Source organism: Serinus canaria, chromosome 5 (genome assembly GCF_022539315.1).
Source record: "Serinus canaria isolate serCan28SL12 chromosome 5, serCan2020, whole genome shotgun sequence".
NCBI lineage: Eukaryota > Metazoa > Chordata > Aves > Passeriformes > Fringillidae > Serinus > Serinus canaria.
The window spans coordinates 23,651,654-23,668,399 of NC_066319.1; the positions used below are offsets into that span (position 1 = coordinate 23,651,654).

The window sequence follows — 16,746 nt, forward strand, 5'->3', positions numbered from 1 at the left end:
TGGAGACATTAAAAAGAGTGGCTGAAATTCTGTTCCTTTCAAAAGGAAGAAACAGCCTGCATATAGACCAGGCTTAAAGTTTTGAGATAGTTGTGTGTTACATGGTGTACTTAACTTAATTTTTGTAATTGCTGGTATGAAAATTGATGTTGAAGAGTATTTGTCTAAAAAATGTTGGTGTGGGTTTTTCCTACTCTTTCATTGTAGAATGTAATGGTATGTGAAGGACTGCTATTCAGGCTCTCGTGTCTTGACACAGCACTGTGAGCACTTGTTGAAAAGCTTTTATTCTAAAACTTTCTTACAGCTTCTTGGTTGGTTGGCTGAGAAGTTGCCTGCTGTCCGTTCTGTTCCTTCTGACCTGCTCTTGTGTGTGCCTCACCTGTACTCCTGCCTTGAAGATCGAAACGGGGATGTGCGCAAAAAGGCACAGGATGCCCTGCCATTCTTCATGATGCATCTGGGCTTTGAGAAGATGGCAAAAGCCACTGGCAAGCTGAAGGTACTTCTGTTACAAAGATTAGATCATGTGATCTTGAATGAGTGACTATTAAGTCCTATTCACAGTCTCATGATATGCTTTCTTGAGTCATGTAAGCTTGTGTCTGCATTGAGTATTTTCAGCAGGACTGAAAATAGTATCAAGAGCTGTGAGCTAGAGGTTTCTCTGCTTCAGAAATGACTACTGCCATTACAAGCTTATTACATCAAGAGCTTGATGTTTAGTCACTCTGGTTTACTTCTGAAAAAAAATCTACTTGCAGATAGCTTCCATACCAGTTCCTTTCCCACTCTATGCCTCTCTACTCATACTTTAACATGATTTCTAGCGGCTTGGTTCAGCTTATGGACCCCTGAGTGGTGAGCAGGCCCTCCACTGACATCCAGAGATCACTCACCTAGAGTGAGTTTACATATTTCCCATAGATCTTGCGGAAGAAAGTTGAAGGAAAGATGTTTTAACTCAGAACAAAAGTATCTGAGAACAATGATGTTTTAAGATGACCACCCTCTGAGATGCTTAACAGAGCATGGATTGTTTCAAACTAATTTTGGTTTTGTTGTCTGTAGCACGTATTGGAAAGATTAGTGATAGGCATTATTAAATTTATCACTCCTTTTTGTACTTTTTGTTCTCTAGCCAACTTCCAAAGACCAGGTACTGGCCATGCTGGAGAAAGCCAAAGCCAACATGCCAGCCAAACCAGCTCCTCCTGCTAAAGCATCTTCCAGAGTGGTAGGAGGAGCAGCTCCAGCCAAATTCCAACCTGCATCAGGTAACTTCTCTGACATTGTGGGAAATTACTGAGAAAATGGTGGATTTTTAAGCTTTTTGACATGCCAGAGGAGTAAACATACTTATCTGAAGAAGAAGTATTCAGCCATAGTTAGGATTCTGGTCTTGCATTTGAATCAGCTTCCAGTGTAGGAGGGTGTTTCCTTTCCACACAACCATCTGTCAGCTGCTATTCGAAAACTTGAAAATATATACTTGGTATTGCAGCTGAAACCAAGCTGGGCAAAAGGGGGAAGGTTTTTCTAATTCTAATCTGATTTTAATGTAATTTTTTAAAAATGTTTTCACATTATTTTTTATCTGGACTATTTCCTCAGTGTAGTTCACTGTGGGACTGCCAGAATGCTTCCATGATGGGATTAGGGAACAATTGATTTGAAGAATCAAACTGCTGGGGCTAGCTTACTCAAGCCAGGTTCAACTACAGCTCTAGACATAAGCCTGCACAGTATATATGTCTGCATTTTTTAATTGTTTTGAAAAATGACAAATTGACTGAGTACCATAATCTTAATTAGGAAATTAGGAAAACTTTGCTAACATGGAATTTAAGGGACTTCTTCAGTGGGTCTAAAAGCCTCAGACATATGTGTGTTTAAGCATATTGTATCCACAAGCAGTTTTTTTTTAGGTCCTAAGAAGAGAAAACCGATAACCTAAATTGGGCTTCTAGATAACTTTAAATGGTCTATTGTTTCTCCAGCATTTGCTGATGATTTGGGGTCTAATACTGTAGAATCCAAGCCTGATCTCAAAAAAGCCAAAGCAGGAGGACTCTCCTCTAAAACTAAGGTATGTTGACTGCCTTTTGTGTAAAATCAATTTTATGAAGTTAGTAGTTGTGGTTTGTTAAAGTGTTAGAGGTAGAAGAGTGTAGTCCTTGCTACGGACAACTTTTATTTAAAATCTTCATGTTTGTCTGCACTCTGAAATGACAGACATTCCCATATCACTTACCTGATCACTGCTTTTGTCATTACCTATGTAATTTCTAAAGTCCGTATTGTCAAAAATCGGTCTTATGAGAAACTCAGTCTGTTCTAAATTTTCCTCTTTGATTTTGTGCTATTGTGAATTCATTCTTACTATTCCAGGCCCAATGTTACACTTAAATGTTAATTTTGAACACCTGTATCAAAAGAAAATTAATTTCTACCTTACAGTATGTAGGGTAAGAAGTTCTCAGTCAAAGCGCAAAAAGGGAAGGAGTAGGCTTAAAAACATAATAATCTCAACTAATTACAGTCAATGTTTGATTAAGTTTTTCTGTTGTTTTGTGTTACGGTAATTTTTTTTGCTGTTAATAATTTTGTCATATGTATGTAACTAAAAATAACCCGAATTGTTCTACAGTCCCACTGTCTTCATTGTCTGAAGTAGTGCTGTAACAAGAACATTTGATGTAGGTCCATATTCATGGTAAGAATGAGCTGAACAAACCTTGAAGGATGTTGTAGGTTTGCTCAAGTCAATGCAGTGTTGTGCCTGAATTCTGATGGTAGAATTAAGACCTTTATTGTCAGACAGCTGTTTACTCTTAAGAGTTTCCATTCCAAACCTTCTAACACTTTCTAAGCAAAGACTTTTCTTTGACTTATTTCCAGCAGTCAGATGTTAATAGCAATATGTCCAAGGGTAATGCCCGCCTGTCCAAAGCTAATACAAGCCTCAGCAAGGGCAGTTCAAGTCTGACAAAGAGCCAGTCTGTCAAACAGGTACCATGTTGGGTTTTAGGGATGTGTATGGGTGACTAGCACACTGGTTGAGAGTGATGCGTCATAATTCAGAGGGTACTACTGTGCACACTGTCATGGGTATTGCTTCCACAGCAGCTGAGCACACACTTTTAAACTTCTAATCAACATTTTTCTTTCAGTTTCTCTCTGGCTCTTATACACTGTAGGCAGCATGAGGGTGGCAAGTATCTAACGCTTGCAGTTGCTGGGACTGAGGCATATATATGGCTTGTGTTGCCTGCTAATACCTTGCTTCTTTCAGGTACAGGGAAAGAAGGTGCTAAGCAAGCCTAGTCTGAAGGAAGAGGACGATAAATCAGGCCCTATTTTTATCATTGTCCCAAATGGGAAGGAGCAGAGGATGAGAGAAGAGAAAGCTCTGAAGGTGAGAAAAATCAGAATGTGTTCACAATAATTAGTCCATATGAAGAAAACTTGTCGCGTAAAAAAAGGGTGAGCAAACACCACTGATTTTATTACTTATTGGCAGTAAGAAGGCTTTGAAAACAGATTCTAAAGCAGAATTAAAAGATGTTCAATCAGCAGCATCTGTCAGGAAGAAAAGGTATTGCTTGCTGTGAGTTCTAAATGCTGCCTTTTGCAGGTGTTAAAGTGGAATTTCACTACTCCCCGTGATGAATATATTGAACAGCTGAAAACTCAGATGTCCACTTGTGTCGCCAAATGGCTACAGGATGAGATGTTTCATGCAGACTTCCAGCACCACAACAAAGCACTGTCTGTTATGATTGAGGTGAGTTTGAATTTGTGGTAGAAGATGAGGCTGACAGAATTACTCTCTGCTATGAAAGATACTGCTTGAATTAAAATAAAATAGAAATTTCCTGAGGAGCCAGGGGTCATTGCTTTGTGTAGTTGAAACCTAAACATACATAGAAATAATTTTCGGAGGTATGATGAAGTTGGTATTAATACTGTTTCTCCGGAGAAGGGAAAATTTCCTCACCAGAGACTTCTCTTAAAATTTCAGAGAGGCATATAAGTTAAAAGTGAGTATGTATTGTTCTAAGAATCTACCAGTAAATGTAGATTACCTTATCAGACATAGCTTAGGTTATTTTCTTGTTGAACAGTGTATATATGCTTCATTTATGTAACTTTTTTAACTGCCTTCAAGCACTTGGAGAGTGAAAAAGATGGAGTCATCAGCTGCCTGGATTTGATCCTAAAATGGCTTACCCTGCGGTTCTTTGATACCAATACAAGTGTTTTGATGAAAGCACTTGAATACCTTAAATTGCTTTTCAATTTGCTGAGTCAAGAGGAGTATCACCTCACCGAAAATGAAGCATCTTCTTTCATCCCATATCTTATCCTAAAGGTACAATTTGTTTCACAGAAACTAATGTTATTTCTCATGAGGTTTATGGCAGAATACCATCAAACACTACAATATGTTCATTCTAAATATATTTCAAATGGAATTAAGTCCAGTTGGTGGCTTGTGTGAGATTCAACAGGCTGTGTTTATTTAACCTGGAGAAGAGGAGGCTCATATCTTAGTGCTCTTCATAACTACCTGAAAGGAGGCTGTAGGGAGGAGGGTGTTGATGTTGTCTTGTCAAGTAACAAGTGAATAGAATGAGAGCAAAAGGTCACACGTTGTTCTAGGGGAGGCTTACACTGGGTATTTGGAAAAATTTCTTTCCTGAATGGGTTGTCAATCACTGAAATGGGCTGCCCAGGGAAGAGGTTTAGTCTCCATCACTGGAAGTATTTAGAAGACATGGTTTAGTGGTAGACTTGGCAGTGTTGGTTTAACAGTTTGACTCGATGATGTTAAGGTTGTCTTTTGTCACCTTTATGATTCTATATTGCGTATTTCCCTTAAAAGCCATTGACAAAAAAGGGATTTTTGCCTTGAGAATGATTCTGGCTTTCCTAAGACTATTTAGAATAGTCAAAACTATCACAAAACTGTATGAAATATTCTGGTTTTTTCTCCTCTTTTTAATTTTTTTACATTAATTTTCCATTAGGTAGGAGAACCGAAAGATGTCATCCGTAAGGATGTACGTGCCATTCTGAACAGAATGTGCCTCATCTATCCAGCCAGCAAGATGTTCCCTTTCATCATGGAGGGGACAAAATCAAAGAACTCCAAACAGCGTGCAGGTGGGAAATGGCCTGTTGAACTGTACATGTGCAACGTACTTGAAATTGCTTTGGTTTGCATCTTGCAAAACCCAGCCTAAGAATGTTGGGTGGGATGTGAGATTTGCATGCGCATGGCATTTTATGCAGATGTTTGCAAGAGATGTTTGCAAATCTCATCCTTTAGGATGGGATTTTCAAGTAGTATCATATTGCTTTTTATTTTTTGATGCCTTTGTACCTTCTAAAGACAAGTAATCCCTTAAGTTGCTATGAGTATTATGAGTCCCTTATGTAGGCTTGTTTTCTTAGTGAAACAGTGCTGGTGAGAACAGTGACAGTACTGTTTCCCTACTCACTAAGGGAATCAGTTAATCTGAGCAAGAAATGTCTAAACTGTACATCTGTCTCACTACGAGTAATGTCTGTAATAAAGTTGTGGCATTTGTAGTTCAAACAACTTCCTGATCACTTTGAGAATATCTTATCCTGGTATATGCAGAAAGTTAAATTCTATTTATAATATAGTATTGCAAGCTCACAACTGTTTACCTGAATGTGATGTTAAGTGTAGCATTGCTCATACATGGTTGTGGGAAATACTTGAAGTGTAGAAGGATTACTGACTGCTTTTATCTGTAGTCTGCTGTAACTTACTATTCATCCCATAAATCGCCTGGAGTATATCTGTCATCAGCTTTATGATTGGCAGTTCTCTACAGTGAATGTTGAAGCTGTGCGAGCAACACAGGCATTGGGAGGGCTCTCTTCCCAGCAGCTTTTAAGCTGAATCTGCGTATGTTACCTTCTTTTTTTAGAATGCTTGGAAGAGCTTGGATGTCTGGTTGAATCATATGGCATGAATGTATGCCAGCCAACTCCAGGGAAAGCCTTAAAAGAAATGGCAACCCACATTGGTGACCGGGACAACACTGTGCGCAACGCTGCGCTCAACACCATCGTGACTGTCTACAATGTCCATGGCGACCAAGTGTTCAAGCTGATTGGAAATGTCAGTATAACTGCACATGAGTTTATGGGGGATTTTGGTTAGTGTGCTGTGCTTGGTTTGGTTTGTGGGATTGTTTGTTTGGGGTTTGGTGGTTTGGTTTTTCTTCAAGTCCTTACACTTGTGTAGGGTATTAGCATTCTTTTGCTTGTGACTGGTCATGGTATGTCTTGCTGATGGTGTTGAGCATTTTGTAGTTTTGAGAATAGCTTACTACATCATAGATTCTCTGATGGCTATTTGGTTAATCCCAGATAGTAGAATATATGAAATCATAGAATGGTTTGTGAAGGGACCTTAAAAATCATTTAGATCCAAGCCCCCTGCCATGGGCAGAGACACTTGAACAGTTCCAGGGACTGCGTATCCTGTTTCATTACCTCAGCCACTCTCACAGTGAAGAGTTCCTAATCCAATCTAAATTTTTCTTCTTTAATTTTAAAGAAATTACCATTTTTCTGTCACTGTGTGCTCTTGTTAGAAGTCCCTCTCCAGCTCCCTTGTAGGCCCCTTTTAGGTACTGGAAGACTGCAGTGAGGTATCCAGAGCCTTCTCTTCAGTATGCTCTCAAACCCCAACTCTCAGCCTGTTTCCAGTAAGAGAGGTATATATAACCTGGATGTGCATGAATGAAAAAGAAAACTGGAAAAAAAGAGACTGACCTTCACGGGAATGAAATTGTTTATAAAGCGTAACTTGTGTTATAGTCAATTTCACAAGTAACACATCTGATTCAGAATATTTGGATAACTTATTTGGCCAAAAAAGGCTAGTGTTGGGGCTCCAATAAGTTCTCAGCTTTTTTTTTTGTCCCCAACTTGTCTAATTGCTTTGTAGTTGAAGTGTGGTAAGTTTTGCTTACTTGCTTCATCTTACTTCATTTCATTTTTAAAGTGTCAGTGCTATGCTGCTTTGTATTGCTGCCGTTTTGCTCTCTGAAAATTATACTTGACCATTATCATCTTAAATGCAGTAAAAGTTAAAGATGGCAAAACTCAGTCTCCAGTGTCCAGCAATGGAAAGCTAGTTCACTGTGTTTATAATTACTGTGCATATCAGATTACATACACGGAATTCCAATCTGAATCAAGAGCAGTTAGATTATTTTTTACAATTCTGTTCTCTGGATTTGGCCTTGGTAATGTTTCTAGCAGCATTAAAACTGATTGGAATATGATAGATATTTTAGTGCCTTTGCAGCTTTGTTGTGTTGTGTCATATGCCATAGGGCATACAAGCTATTGGATGGGTATTTTATGGAATATGTCAAGGCAGCCCTGCCTTTTTTTTTTTTCCCCGAATTTCCAGCTTCTTGAAAAGTTGAAATTTATTGTGATGCTGATTTTCTTTGGTAACTCTTCCCATGAGAGTTAATGTTGCATTTTCATTAACATCTTATATTTCCATCCTATTTAACTATTGTTCAGAGTGCAATCTACTTCTTCCTCAGTTTTACATAGTCCATTTGGTTTTGAATTTTCAAGGTAAAGGAAAAACTGTAGCACCTGAACCATTCGGCTCTTTCTAACCATGACTTTCTGAGCTTCAGTATGGTCCATCTATGTGTTCTCAGGAAAGTTTCTAAATCATAGGGATGCTGGAAAGTACTTCTCATGAAATTGTAATGCCTACTTTTATTTCAAATGGAGTTATTTGTAGACTTGGGTCTGGTAGATGAGCAGGTAAATATGAATCTTTTCACTACCTGAGTTGGAGCATTAAGTTGCCTGATCAGGTGTTCATATTGAATTATGAGTACATTGAAAAGGACCATTGTCAGAAGAACTCTAGCTTCTGTGGCAGGGTCCAGAGTGGTCAAGCAGTGCCTGGTCTGCTAATAGGGAATATAGGAAGGTGGGTGGGGCTCTATTTGTTTGGGGTTTTTGCAGCAACATATGCAACAATTACAAACACGGGATAGTACCATAGTTTGACTTCAAGATTAATTGTTTCTCGAAAGTTACGTGGGCTAGAAATAGAAATGTATTCTGTATTACAGCTTGTCAACATGGTCTCACTAGCTCTTGAAGTAGCACCTGACAGTCCAGAGTGTTCTGGTGAGTTTGCTGCTAGGAGGTAGCATTGACAGTTCCCACTTTCATCTTAGAGAACTTCAGTCTGCACTGATAAGTATGGTGTGAATCCTGTAGGTGACTGAGATTTCTAAAACCCCTACAGCTCAGGATGAGTGATAGCATTGTGTGTTACAGCTTTCAGAGAAAGACATGAGCATGCTGGAGGAAAGAATAAAGCGGTCAGCCAAGAGACCCTCTTCTGCTCCAGTGAGACAGGCAGAGGAGAAACCTCCACGTACTCAGAGCATCAGTGCCAATGCCAGCATGATGCGCAAGGGGCAAGCTGAGGACATGTCCTCCAAACTCAAGTATGTAATGTTACATTATGGTGTCTAGCCTGCATAATGTATGTGCTAATGTCTTAAAATGTCATTTTAGTTCTTGTATCATCATCTTGGCATGTTGTGAAAAATGGCCAAATAATATAAATCTAAATGTCTGAATTTTTTTGTCTTGTCTGTCTTAAAATCTTTCTAAATGGTCTTGTGCCTTTTTTCACTGCTTCTCCATGGACAGAATTATGTATCGCACTTATAGGATGTAAGTACTGCCCACTAACTCCTTGGTAGCAAGGCTCTTGTATCTTTCAGTTTCTATCCTTGCCATCCCTTCTTGAGGGTGATGGGTTTGCCATGGCTAGTTCTAGGTTATTTGCAGGTCTCTGAATTAAAGAAAAGAAAGAAAACAGAAATGCAGGTTTCTGTCAAGGTGACTGTAAATCAGGCTGCAGACAGACATGGCACTTCCACATTAAGCAACTGTTCAAAATATTGGAAGAACTTTCAATGTGTTGGACTAAACTTGATATTTGTTGGATCATGTTCTAGTTGTGTTAGACATGAAGCACAAAAATGGATAAGCATGTGTGAATTGTAGAGCCTGGGACAACAGTACCCAAAACAAAAAGCTTAGAAACTATTCCTTGCCACCTGCTCATCATTTTTGATTAAAAGTCTGTGCTGAGAACTATATATTCAAGTATTTCCTTGAAAAATCTGATATGCAGTATAGGTCATGTGGGAATGCTGTGTGTCTTAGATTCAGAGGAGCTTGTGAGGTTGCTCTGTATGTGTGCATCCTGTCCATTATTTAAAAAAAAAGGCAAAAAAAGCCACTCTAACTTTAAAGTTACATTCTTTTAATAATACTGTAAACTGTGCTAGTTATCCCAAACCGTGCATGCCTGGCACAGGTACAGGGCATCTTGTGGTTTACAAGAGAAACTAGGAGGGCAAGTAAGTAAGCAGCTGCTCTTCTGGCCTACAGAAGTTTGTTTTACTAAGGACTAGGGGAAAAGCAGAGGGAGTTAAGGGGCTTGAATATAATCCAAGCTGCCAAACTTGTGTTAGTGTGAGAACTTTAGGGCTACCAGTGGATGCTAGTTGCTAATATTCTTACCTCTTAAGCTAAAACCCTCTCCTGGTTTCTGTAGCCAAAATCGCAACATGGGCAGCCACTCAGAGACAACACATACTGTTCCACGGGAATTTCAGCTGGATCTTGATGAAATTGAAAATGACAATGGAACCGTCAGATGTGAGATGCCAGCACTTGTACAGCACAAACTAGATGACATCTTTGAGCCAGTCTTGATTCCTGAGCCCAAGTGAGTTTAGCTTTACCTTCTAAGTGAAATCAGCAGGGCTGCCTAAAAAGTATTTTGAGAAGGTGAATGGATAGTGCTAGTTTCTACATTCAGACTTGTTTTCATAAGAACATAATGTCAGCTAACGAGAAGAGATGACAAAACAAAGGTCTGTTGTACTCTTCTGAAATCTGGAGAGCAGTTATTTTTAATGAAAAACATTAGTTCTACTTAGGCATTTTTATAGTTAGATGATACTGAGTTTGTAAATGCATCATCAGTGTCTTTACAAACAGTGCAATAGAAATGATAAAAAGAAATTACTCCTTCCTGGAGAATCCTCAGTGAAGAATGAAATCCTTTTTCTTCTAAATCTTCATTGAATGCAGCAGTTAAGTGTACATAATTGGAGCTCTCCAAAAAGTAATGAATGCTGTTTTCAACCCTTCAGAATCCGTGCTGTGTCCCCACACTTTGATGACATGCACAGTAATACAGCTTCTACTATCAACTTTGTCATTTCCCAAGTGGCCAGTGGCGATATAAATACAAGCATCCAGGCTCTGACACAGGTAAGTGAATTAAGGTAGCAACTAATCACACTGTACCAGACTTTGCCTGCGAGGGTGATGAGTTGCACTGTGGTGGAGCAATCATGTCAGGTGACATGGGCTCTGCTCAGAATCTCCCTGATGACAAAACTAAGTGCACAGGGGCCATCTGACTCGCTTTAGCAGTAGAAATTCCACTTGAAAGATGTAGAATAAACTTAATGCTTTTCTCATTAGTGCTTCTGTGTTATAATTTTGGTTTTGTCAAGTTATTTTTGCTAAGAGTTTGTAAAAGCCAATTTGTCAGTGAGACTTAACTTGTAAATTTGAACTGTTTTAGAGATCCTTAGGAAAAGGATTGTCTTGCCCCGTTTTTTTGTGTGGGTTTAAGGTGTCTTTAACTAATTAGAAGCTTTTTTTGTCCAGAAGATTTAATAAAGCTGTAAATTCCAGAATCTGTTATGCAGCTGTTGATGTTTTTATTTGTGTATGGGATAGGACTGCAGTTCTCTAAAATATCAGTAATTGATTATGTTTGGATTAGCAATACAAATCTGATTTTGGGTGAAAGCTTAGAATACAACTGCCTTGGCAAATTGATTGGTCAGGGCAAAACCTTTCCTATAGAAAAGTGTTTAAATTATTGTTATTTTGTGCTGTTTGCATTATGTTGAATTTGCTAGAGTGTTTTGTTTTTAAATCTTAGATTGACGAGGTACTCAAACAGGAGGACAAAGCAGAAGCTATGTCTGGCCACATTGATCAATTCCTAATAGCCACATTTATGCAGCTCCGGTTAATCTACAATACACACATGGCAGATGAGAAGCTTGACAAAGAGGAGATTGTCAGACTTTACAGCTGTATTATTGGGAGCATGATCACGGTAAGGCTTGCTGTAAAAGATAAGGTGAAAAGCAAATAACTTCTGTGCAGAAGTTGTGGGAGAATGTAATGTCTGTTCTGTACCTGGATTAGCTTACTACTGAGTCTTTCTTACAAAGGTTTGTTGCCAGCTGCTCATCAATGCACCTTTTGAGAGTAGGTGGGGAATGAGAATTTGGGGAAGGGAAGAAGGTCTCTGCTTCTGCAAAATACAGCATAATAAGACTTCTATTAAGCTCTGTTTTTAATATTCTTTACCTTTTGATTGCTGAGTTGGTGGCCTGAGTATTTTCAGAAGTGACTCAGTAGAAATAACTTTCTTCATAGTTCTGTTTTTACTTTTGTGGGAAACGAGGAGAAGTCAGGATTTGACAGTGGAGTCTAGAGATGTCCCTACACTAAAGGATTATGTGCAGGGAAAATTAACGCTTTCTTCAATCTTTAGCTATTTCAGATAGAGAGTCTGGCTCGAGAGGCATCCACTGGTGTGCTTAAAGACCTAATGCATGGTCTTATTACATTAATGCTGGATTCTCGGGTTGAAGATCTTGAAGAGGGTGAGCAGGTCATCCGATCAGTCAACCTCTTGGTAGTTAAAGTTCTGGAGAAGTCTGACCAGACCAACATCTTGAGGTAAGTAATGAAAAGTGCACAATTAACTGCTCTTCTTTACCTATTCTCTTACGTTTCTTGAACAGCTGAGTTTTAGTCATTTTGTAAGCAAAGACCGGTGTTTGTAGAATTATTCAGTTAGCTAATAAAGATTATCACTGACTGTGATCAGAATTTGACTGCACAGCTGGAGGCAGGCTAAACAAGCCAGTTTAGTATGGTTCTTTGTGCTTTGAAGTTCAGCAGACTGTCTCTTGAATTCTTGTAACATACTAAAAAGAGAGAAGGAAAGAGCTGGTGCACATCTGCAGGACTAACCCCAGTCTCTGGTGTGGTATTCTGTGGTGAGTTGGTATGGTTTTTTTCTTAAGTATAGCACTTCTTTTGTGTAACCTTTATAAATTTATTCCTTCTAGTGCTCTGCTTGTCCTGCTCCAAGACAGTCTTCTAGCAACAGCCAGCTCTCCTAAGTTTTCAGAACTTGTCATGAAGGTGAGCCTGTAGTAGAGATTTTGAACTTAGGTGGTTTCTCTTAATCATCTTACCTGAAAGAACAGATGGAGTTAAAAAAATTAGTGTCCATAATTAGTGTCCAAATATTGCTTACAACTTCTATAATTCTGATATTACTAGATGTTACATATAGGGACTTTTAGAGGGAGCGTAACACCTGGTAATAGTTTACAGAAGCTTGTGTACACTAATACAAACTCCACACAGAGGTGCAGTCCTCCATACAGTCACCTGCTGGGCTTGTTTGCTTCAGCACTGTACTATGGATTCAAACAGTGCCAGGCTGGAGCTGACTTCTATCCTGTCATCTGTATTGATAGGCAGAGTGAACAGGCAAATGTCTGCCCTTAAAGCATGAGCATGATCTTTTCTTACCATACAACACCCTTTTGTAACTGGTATGACTTAAAGACAGCTCAGGCATTCTTAATGAGGTTAAACCTAAAGAACTTGTGCTATGTGCAGGTGTGCATGGCATATATATATATATATATATATATATGTATGTATGTATGTATGTATTATCTGCTGAAATTTCTTCACACAAAGCATTCAGTCTCCAGTTATAGGTAGATAAATCAGTACCTTACTTATGCATCAGCTCTAAAAGATCTGGATACTGTACAGCCAGTTATAAAGAGATAGTACGTACTAGTGCAAATATAGCTTGAGCAGCAGACATAATGCATGCCTGTACGATGTGCTAGCAGAGTGAAGTGGCTCAGTGATAGTGTTGTGTAACTTCTTATATAATCAAGTGCTTCTTTCTTGAGTTGTCTTGCTTTAAGTCAGCCTCTCGTTCCAGTGTCTGTGGAGAATGGTGCGTCTTCTTCCGGAAACCATCAATAACATCAATCTGGATCGGATCCTGCTGGATATCCACATTTTCATGAAGGTCTTTCCCAAAGAGAAGCTGAAGCAATGTAAGAGTGAGTTCCCTATTAGGACACTGAAGACACTCCTTCACACCCTGTGCAAGCTGAAAGGGCCCAAGGTCAGAGCAATCACTAGTCACATATTTTTAAATTGGATGTTCATGCAGTCTTCAGAGTATTTCCTCTTTTTTTTTTCCCTTTTTTTAAATTACCCTTTTTTCTCATTTTAGATCTTAGATCATTTAACAATGATAGACAACAAAAATGAGTCTGAGCTAGAAGCTCACCTTTGCAGACTAATGAAACACACTATGGAACAGACTGGAAAAGCTGATAAGGATACAGAAAAAGGAGCTTCTCGCATAGTAAGTAAAGATGTGTTGGCAGGGGAAGGGAGTGTAAAGCAATTCATTTTAAGAAGCAAACTAAATTTTGTGTAAGTAGTGATTCCCTTTTCAACATGCAACGAATGTTGGAAATACTCTTGTAAAGTGAATTTTTCATTTATGGCTGTTTTGGGAATTTGTTGTGTGTGTTTACCTGAGTATTCTGTGCATATCCCAGGATGAAGTACTCTGCAGGAAATTCAAATGTGCAGTAAATGTTTTATGCTGCATGATACTGCATCTGATCTACTAAAAGTTAGCCATATCCAAAACAGGTTTTAAACTTCTGAGAAGGAGTCCTACAGCTTCATAATGTCCTTGTTCACATTCTGTATATAAAGTGGCTGTATAGAACCCTGATCACTTCAAGGTTTTCTTCATCTTGGAAGTTCTGTATCTAGCTTGCAGGTGTGAGCATGTCATGGGTTTGTCTGATTGCTTTTTGGTTTTATTCCTTGTTTTAAAAGTCTCCTTTTGTTTATTTGTTTAGGAGGAAAAGGCTTCGAAAGCCAAAGTCAATGATATTTTGGCAGAAATATTTAAGAAGATTGGCTCAAAGGAGAACACCAAGGAGGTGAGTGCCCCCTTCCTGCAAGAAAGAGAGCATGATACACTAGAATAGTGTACGCAGCAGTTGTAGTAATACATAGCAACTCTTCCCTCCCAGGGTCTGGCAGAACTATATGAATACAAAAAGAAGTATTCTGATGCGGACATTGAGCCCTTCCTGAAAAATTCCTCACAGTTCTTCCAAAGCTATGTGGAAAGAGGCCTCCGACTGATAGAAACAGAACGGGAAGGGAAAGGACGCATTGCTACTTCTACAGGTATGTGTCATAGCAAAACTCATTGGTTTGTGAGAAACAGAAATAAAAGTTACAGGTCTCCTGGTAGAAATTAATATTTGCATGAGTTCATGGATTTCTGAAGCAAGCCATGTATTTTCTTGCTGCTTGAGTTGCTTCATGAGGCAGCATTTTTAGGGAGTATGCATTCTTTGTTTACAAAACCAGAAGTTAGAACCACACTAAATGTAGAAAATATCTGATAGGCTTGGCAAACATGTGGTTCTAATCCATATCCTGTAGTGTGGATTGAACATTAGCCTGTTTCATATATCTGGTATCAAGAATTGATTCTGCAAGGTATAAAGCTGGTTTAAAACAGCAGCACCAGCTGTCAGATTCTCCTTTTATTTTTTTACTAAAAAACATATAGGATGCTTTCAATAGTATTTTCTGTGGAATTGGCAAGCTTATTTTAAATAACATTAACTGTTTCTGCGGAATTTGGAATTAATTGGATGAATTACTGTAAAACTGTTTGTCGCTGAGTCTTTTCATTGCAGATAAATGCGAAGGAGTATTTAATGACATTAGGGAAGGAATGTGACAAATTATTAGCTGACTGTAAAAGCTGATACACAGTCTAGCAAAACTACCTGTAACCTATATTTCTTACTCTTTTCATAGTGTCCTGTGAAACTTGAGCCTTCTTCTACTACTGCTCCTTCTCCTGTCCCTGTATTGCAGATTCCTTTAGGAAGATGGACGATATGAGGTTCTTTAAGAACTTCCTAAGTGTGTCCACCTATGTAGGACAGAAAATTCTACCTTGCATTGTGAAAGTCTGTACAACTGAGAAATACTAGTTCAGCAGTTTTCAAAACCAAATTTACATGCCATGGTTGTCTTTTTTTCTTCCCTAACTTTGTCTGATATAATAAAACATGTTCCATATTGCAACAGTGCTTTATTTAGAGTAAGATATAAATGCTTAACCTTAATTCTCCTTTCATCTTTTTTAAACATCCTTGTTGTAAATTAGTGAGAACAAATCCTTGTCCATGCTAAGTCTTAAGAAAGAATTTGCAATTCTTTTAATAATGGAAAACTTTTTTTCATCATGTAAATTCCTTTTCTAGTCTCTTGGTAGGGAAGCTTTAAAAACCTTGTTATGTGCATTCCAGAAATCACTCTTTGAGACTGTGTTGGAATAAAAAGCTTCAAGTTGCACAAATGAGAGGTAAAAAGGGGTTAGAGTCAGTGGTAAGCCCAAAAGTACGACTTAACTAGAAAAAGACAACTCCAAGTATTTCTCACCTTGCCAGTTGCTCAATTCTCCTGCTAGACATTATGGTCACTGCTGATGCACATCAACATCTTCCTCTCCCTGCACTGTTCTCTTCAGCTATTGGCTTTGGGACTTCTAAAGCTGCTCTGCAGCCATTCCTTAAATTTCTCCATTTCTTTTCTTGGTTTTCAGTTGTCATTTTTGCAAGGAAATGAAAGGCCAGATATATCTATACCAGCAAATGCTAATAACTAGCAAATAATAGGTTCATTAATTCTTCATCCATTTCATCTTATTTCAAGGAACTGGCCAAGAGGTTTATGCTTTTTTGACGTTTTAAATTTTTTAACTCTCCTCCATCCTTCCCCTCATCTTCCAGGAATTTCTTCTCAGATGGAAGGAACATGTGTTCCTGCGTCTACCCACACTGTATCTTCATCGATAGGAAACACAAATGGGGAGGAAGTGGGGCCTTCAGTTTACTTGGAAAGATTAAAAATCCTCAGGCAGCGTTGTGGCCTCGACAATGCAAAGGTATTGTACTTCACAGCACTTGTAAATCCCCTGGAGAGGCACTTGATTTGCACTTACCTTTTTTTTTTTTCTTTTTTTTTTCTTATTAATTCAAATGCCAGAAGGCAGATTCCAATCAGAATTTATGATCTTTCATTTATAAAATGCATATCCTGGCTACTCACTGCATGTCACTGTGCCTAATATAAATGGCTTTAATCTCGTTGCTTGGCCAAGTAGGCTTGCATTTCAATCTGCTCTGTCTGCATTGCTGGTGTTGTGTGCAGGTTGTTTCTACAGGTCTGTAGCTTATTGTCTTTCCTTGCTGGGAAGTTGAGTCTCAGAAAGGTTCAAAAATAACTGTTCTCTAAAAGTTAATACCTCAGAGATGAAGGATGTGGAACTTCTAGACTTTCTGCTCTAAAACAACCATGAGATCTGATTAAAACTTTAAAATTTTATATTTTTGGGGTGTATGGATTCTGAGGTGCAGGAATGCTGAATGAGTTAGTACTGGAAAT

The 16,746-nt window shown here is 38.6% G+C and overlaps 1 protein-coding gene and 1 non-coding gene across 8 annotated transcripts in view; both read left to right on the forward strand.

Annotated features, from left to right (window-relative positions):
* CKAP5 (cytoskeleton associated protein 5) overlaps window positions 1-16,746 on the forward strand; it is a 51,620-nt gene that overhangs the window by 33,459 nt on the left and 1,415 nt on the right. For 5 of the 7 annotated variants that reach the window (XM_030240286.2, XM_050974700.1, XM_050974698.1 and 2 more), the window contains 20 exons: window positions 308-502; window positions 1,142-1,277; window positions 2,001-2,089; window positions 2,902-3,012; window positions 3,296-3,418; window positions 3,638-3,787; window positions 4,172-4,375; window positions 5,034-5,169; window positions 5,967-6,160; window positions 8,368-8,540; window positions 9,665-9,838; window positions 10,269-10,389; window positions 11,075-11,254; window positions 11,699-11,886; window positions 12,282-12,357; window positions 13,184-13,372; window positions 13,484-13,618; window positions 14,130-14,213; window positions 14,307-14,466; window positions 16,092-16,246. In XM_030240286.2, coding sequence (XP_030096146.1) covers window positions 308-502; window positions 1,142-1,277; window positions 2,001-2,089; window positions 2,902-3,012; window positions 3,296-3,418; window positions 3,638-3,787; window positions 4,172-4,375; window positions 5,034-5,169; window positions 5,967-6,160; window positions 8,368-8,540; window positions 9,665-9,838; window positions 10,269-10,389; window positions 11,075-11,254; window positions 11,699-11,886; window positions 12,282-12,357; window positions 13,184-13,372; window positions 13,484-13,618; window positions 14,130-14,213; window positions 14,307-14,466; window positions 16,092-16,246 — 2,973 coding nt within the window. The remainder of the gene's footprint in view (window positions 1-307; window positions 503-1,141; window positions 1,278-2,000; window positions 2,090-2,901; window positions 3,013-3,295; window positions 3,419-3,637; window positions 3,788-4,171; window positions 4,376-5,033; window positions 5,170-5,966; window positions 6,161-8,367; window positions 8,541-9,664; window positions 9,839-10,268; window positions 10,390-11,074; window positions 11,255-11,698; window positions 11,887-12,281; window positions 12,358-13,183; window positions 13,373-13,483; window positions 13,619-14,129; window positions 14,214-14,306; window positions 14,467-16,091; window positions 16,247-16,746) is intronic. The other 2 variants (XM_050974701.1, XM_030240287.2) reach the window with 2 other exon arrangements.
* On the forward strand, window positions 10,437-10,547 carry LOC115485513 (small nucleolar RNA SNORD67). The gene has a single exon (XR_003946289.1). It is a non-coding gene; the product is annotated as a small nucleolar RNA SNORD67 (small nucleolar RNA).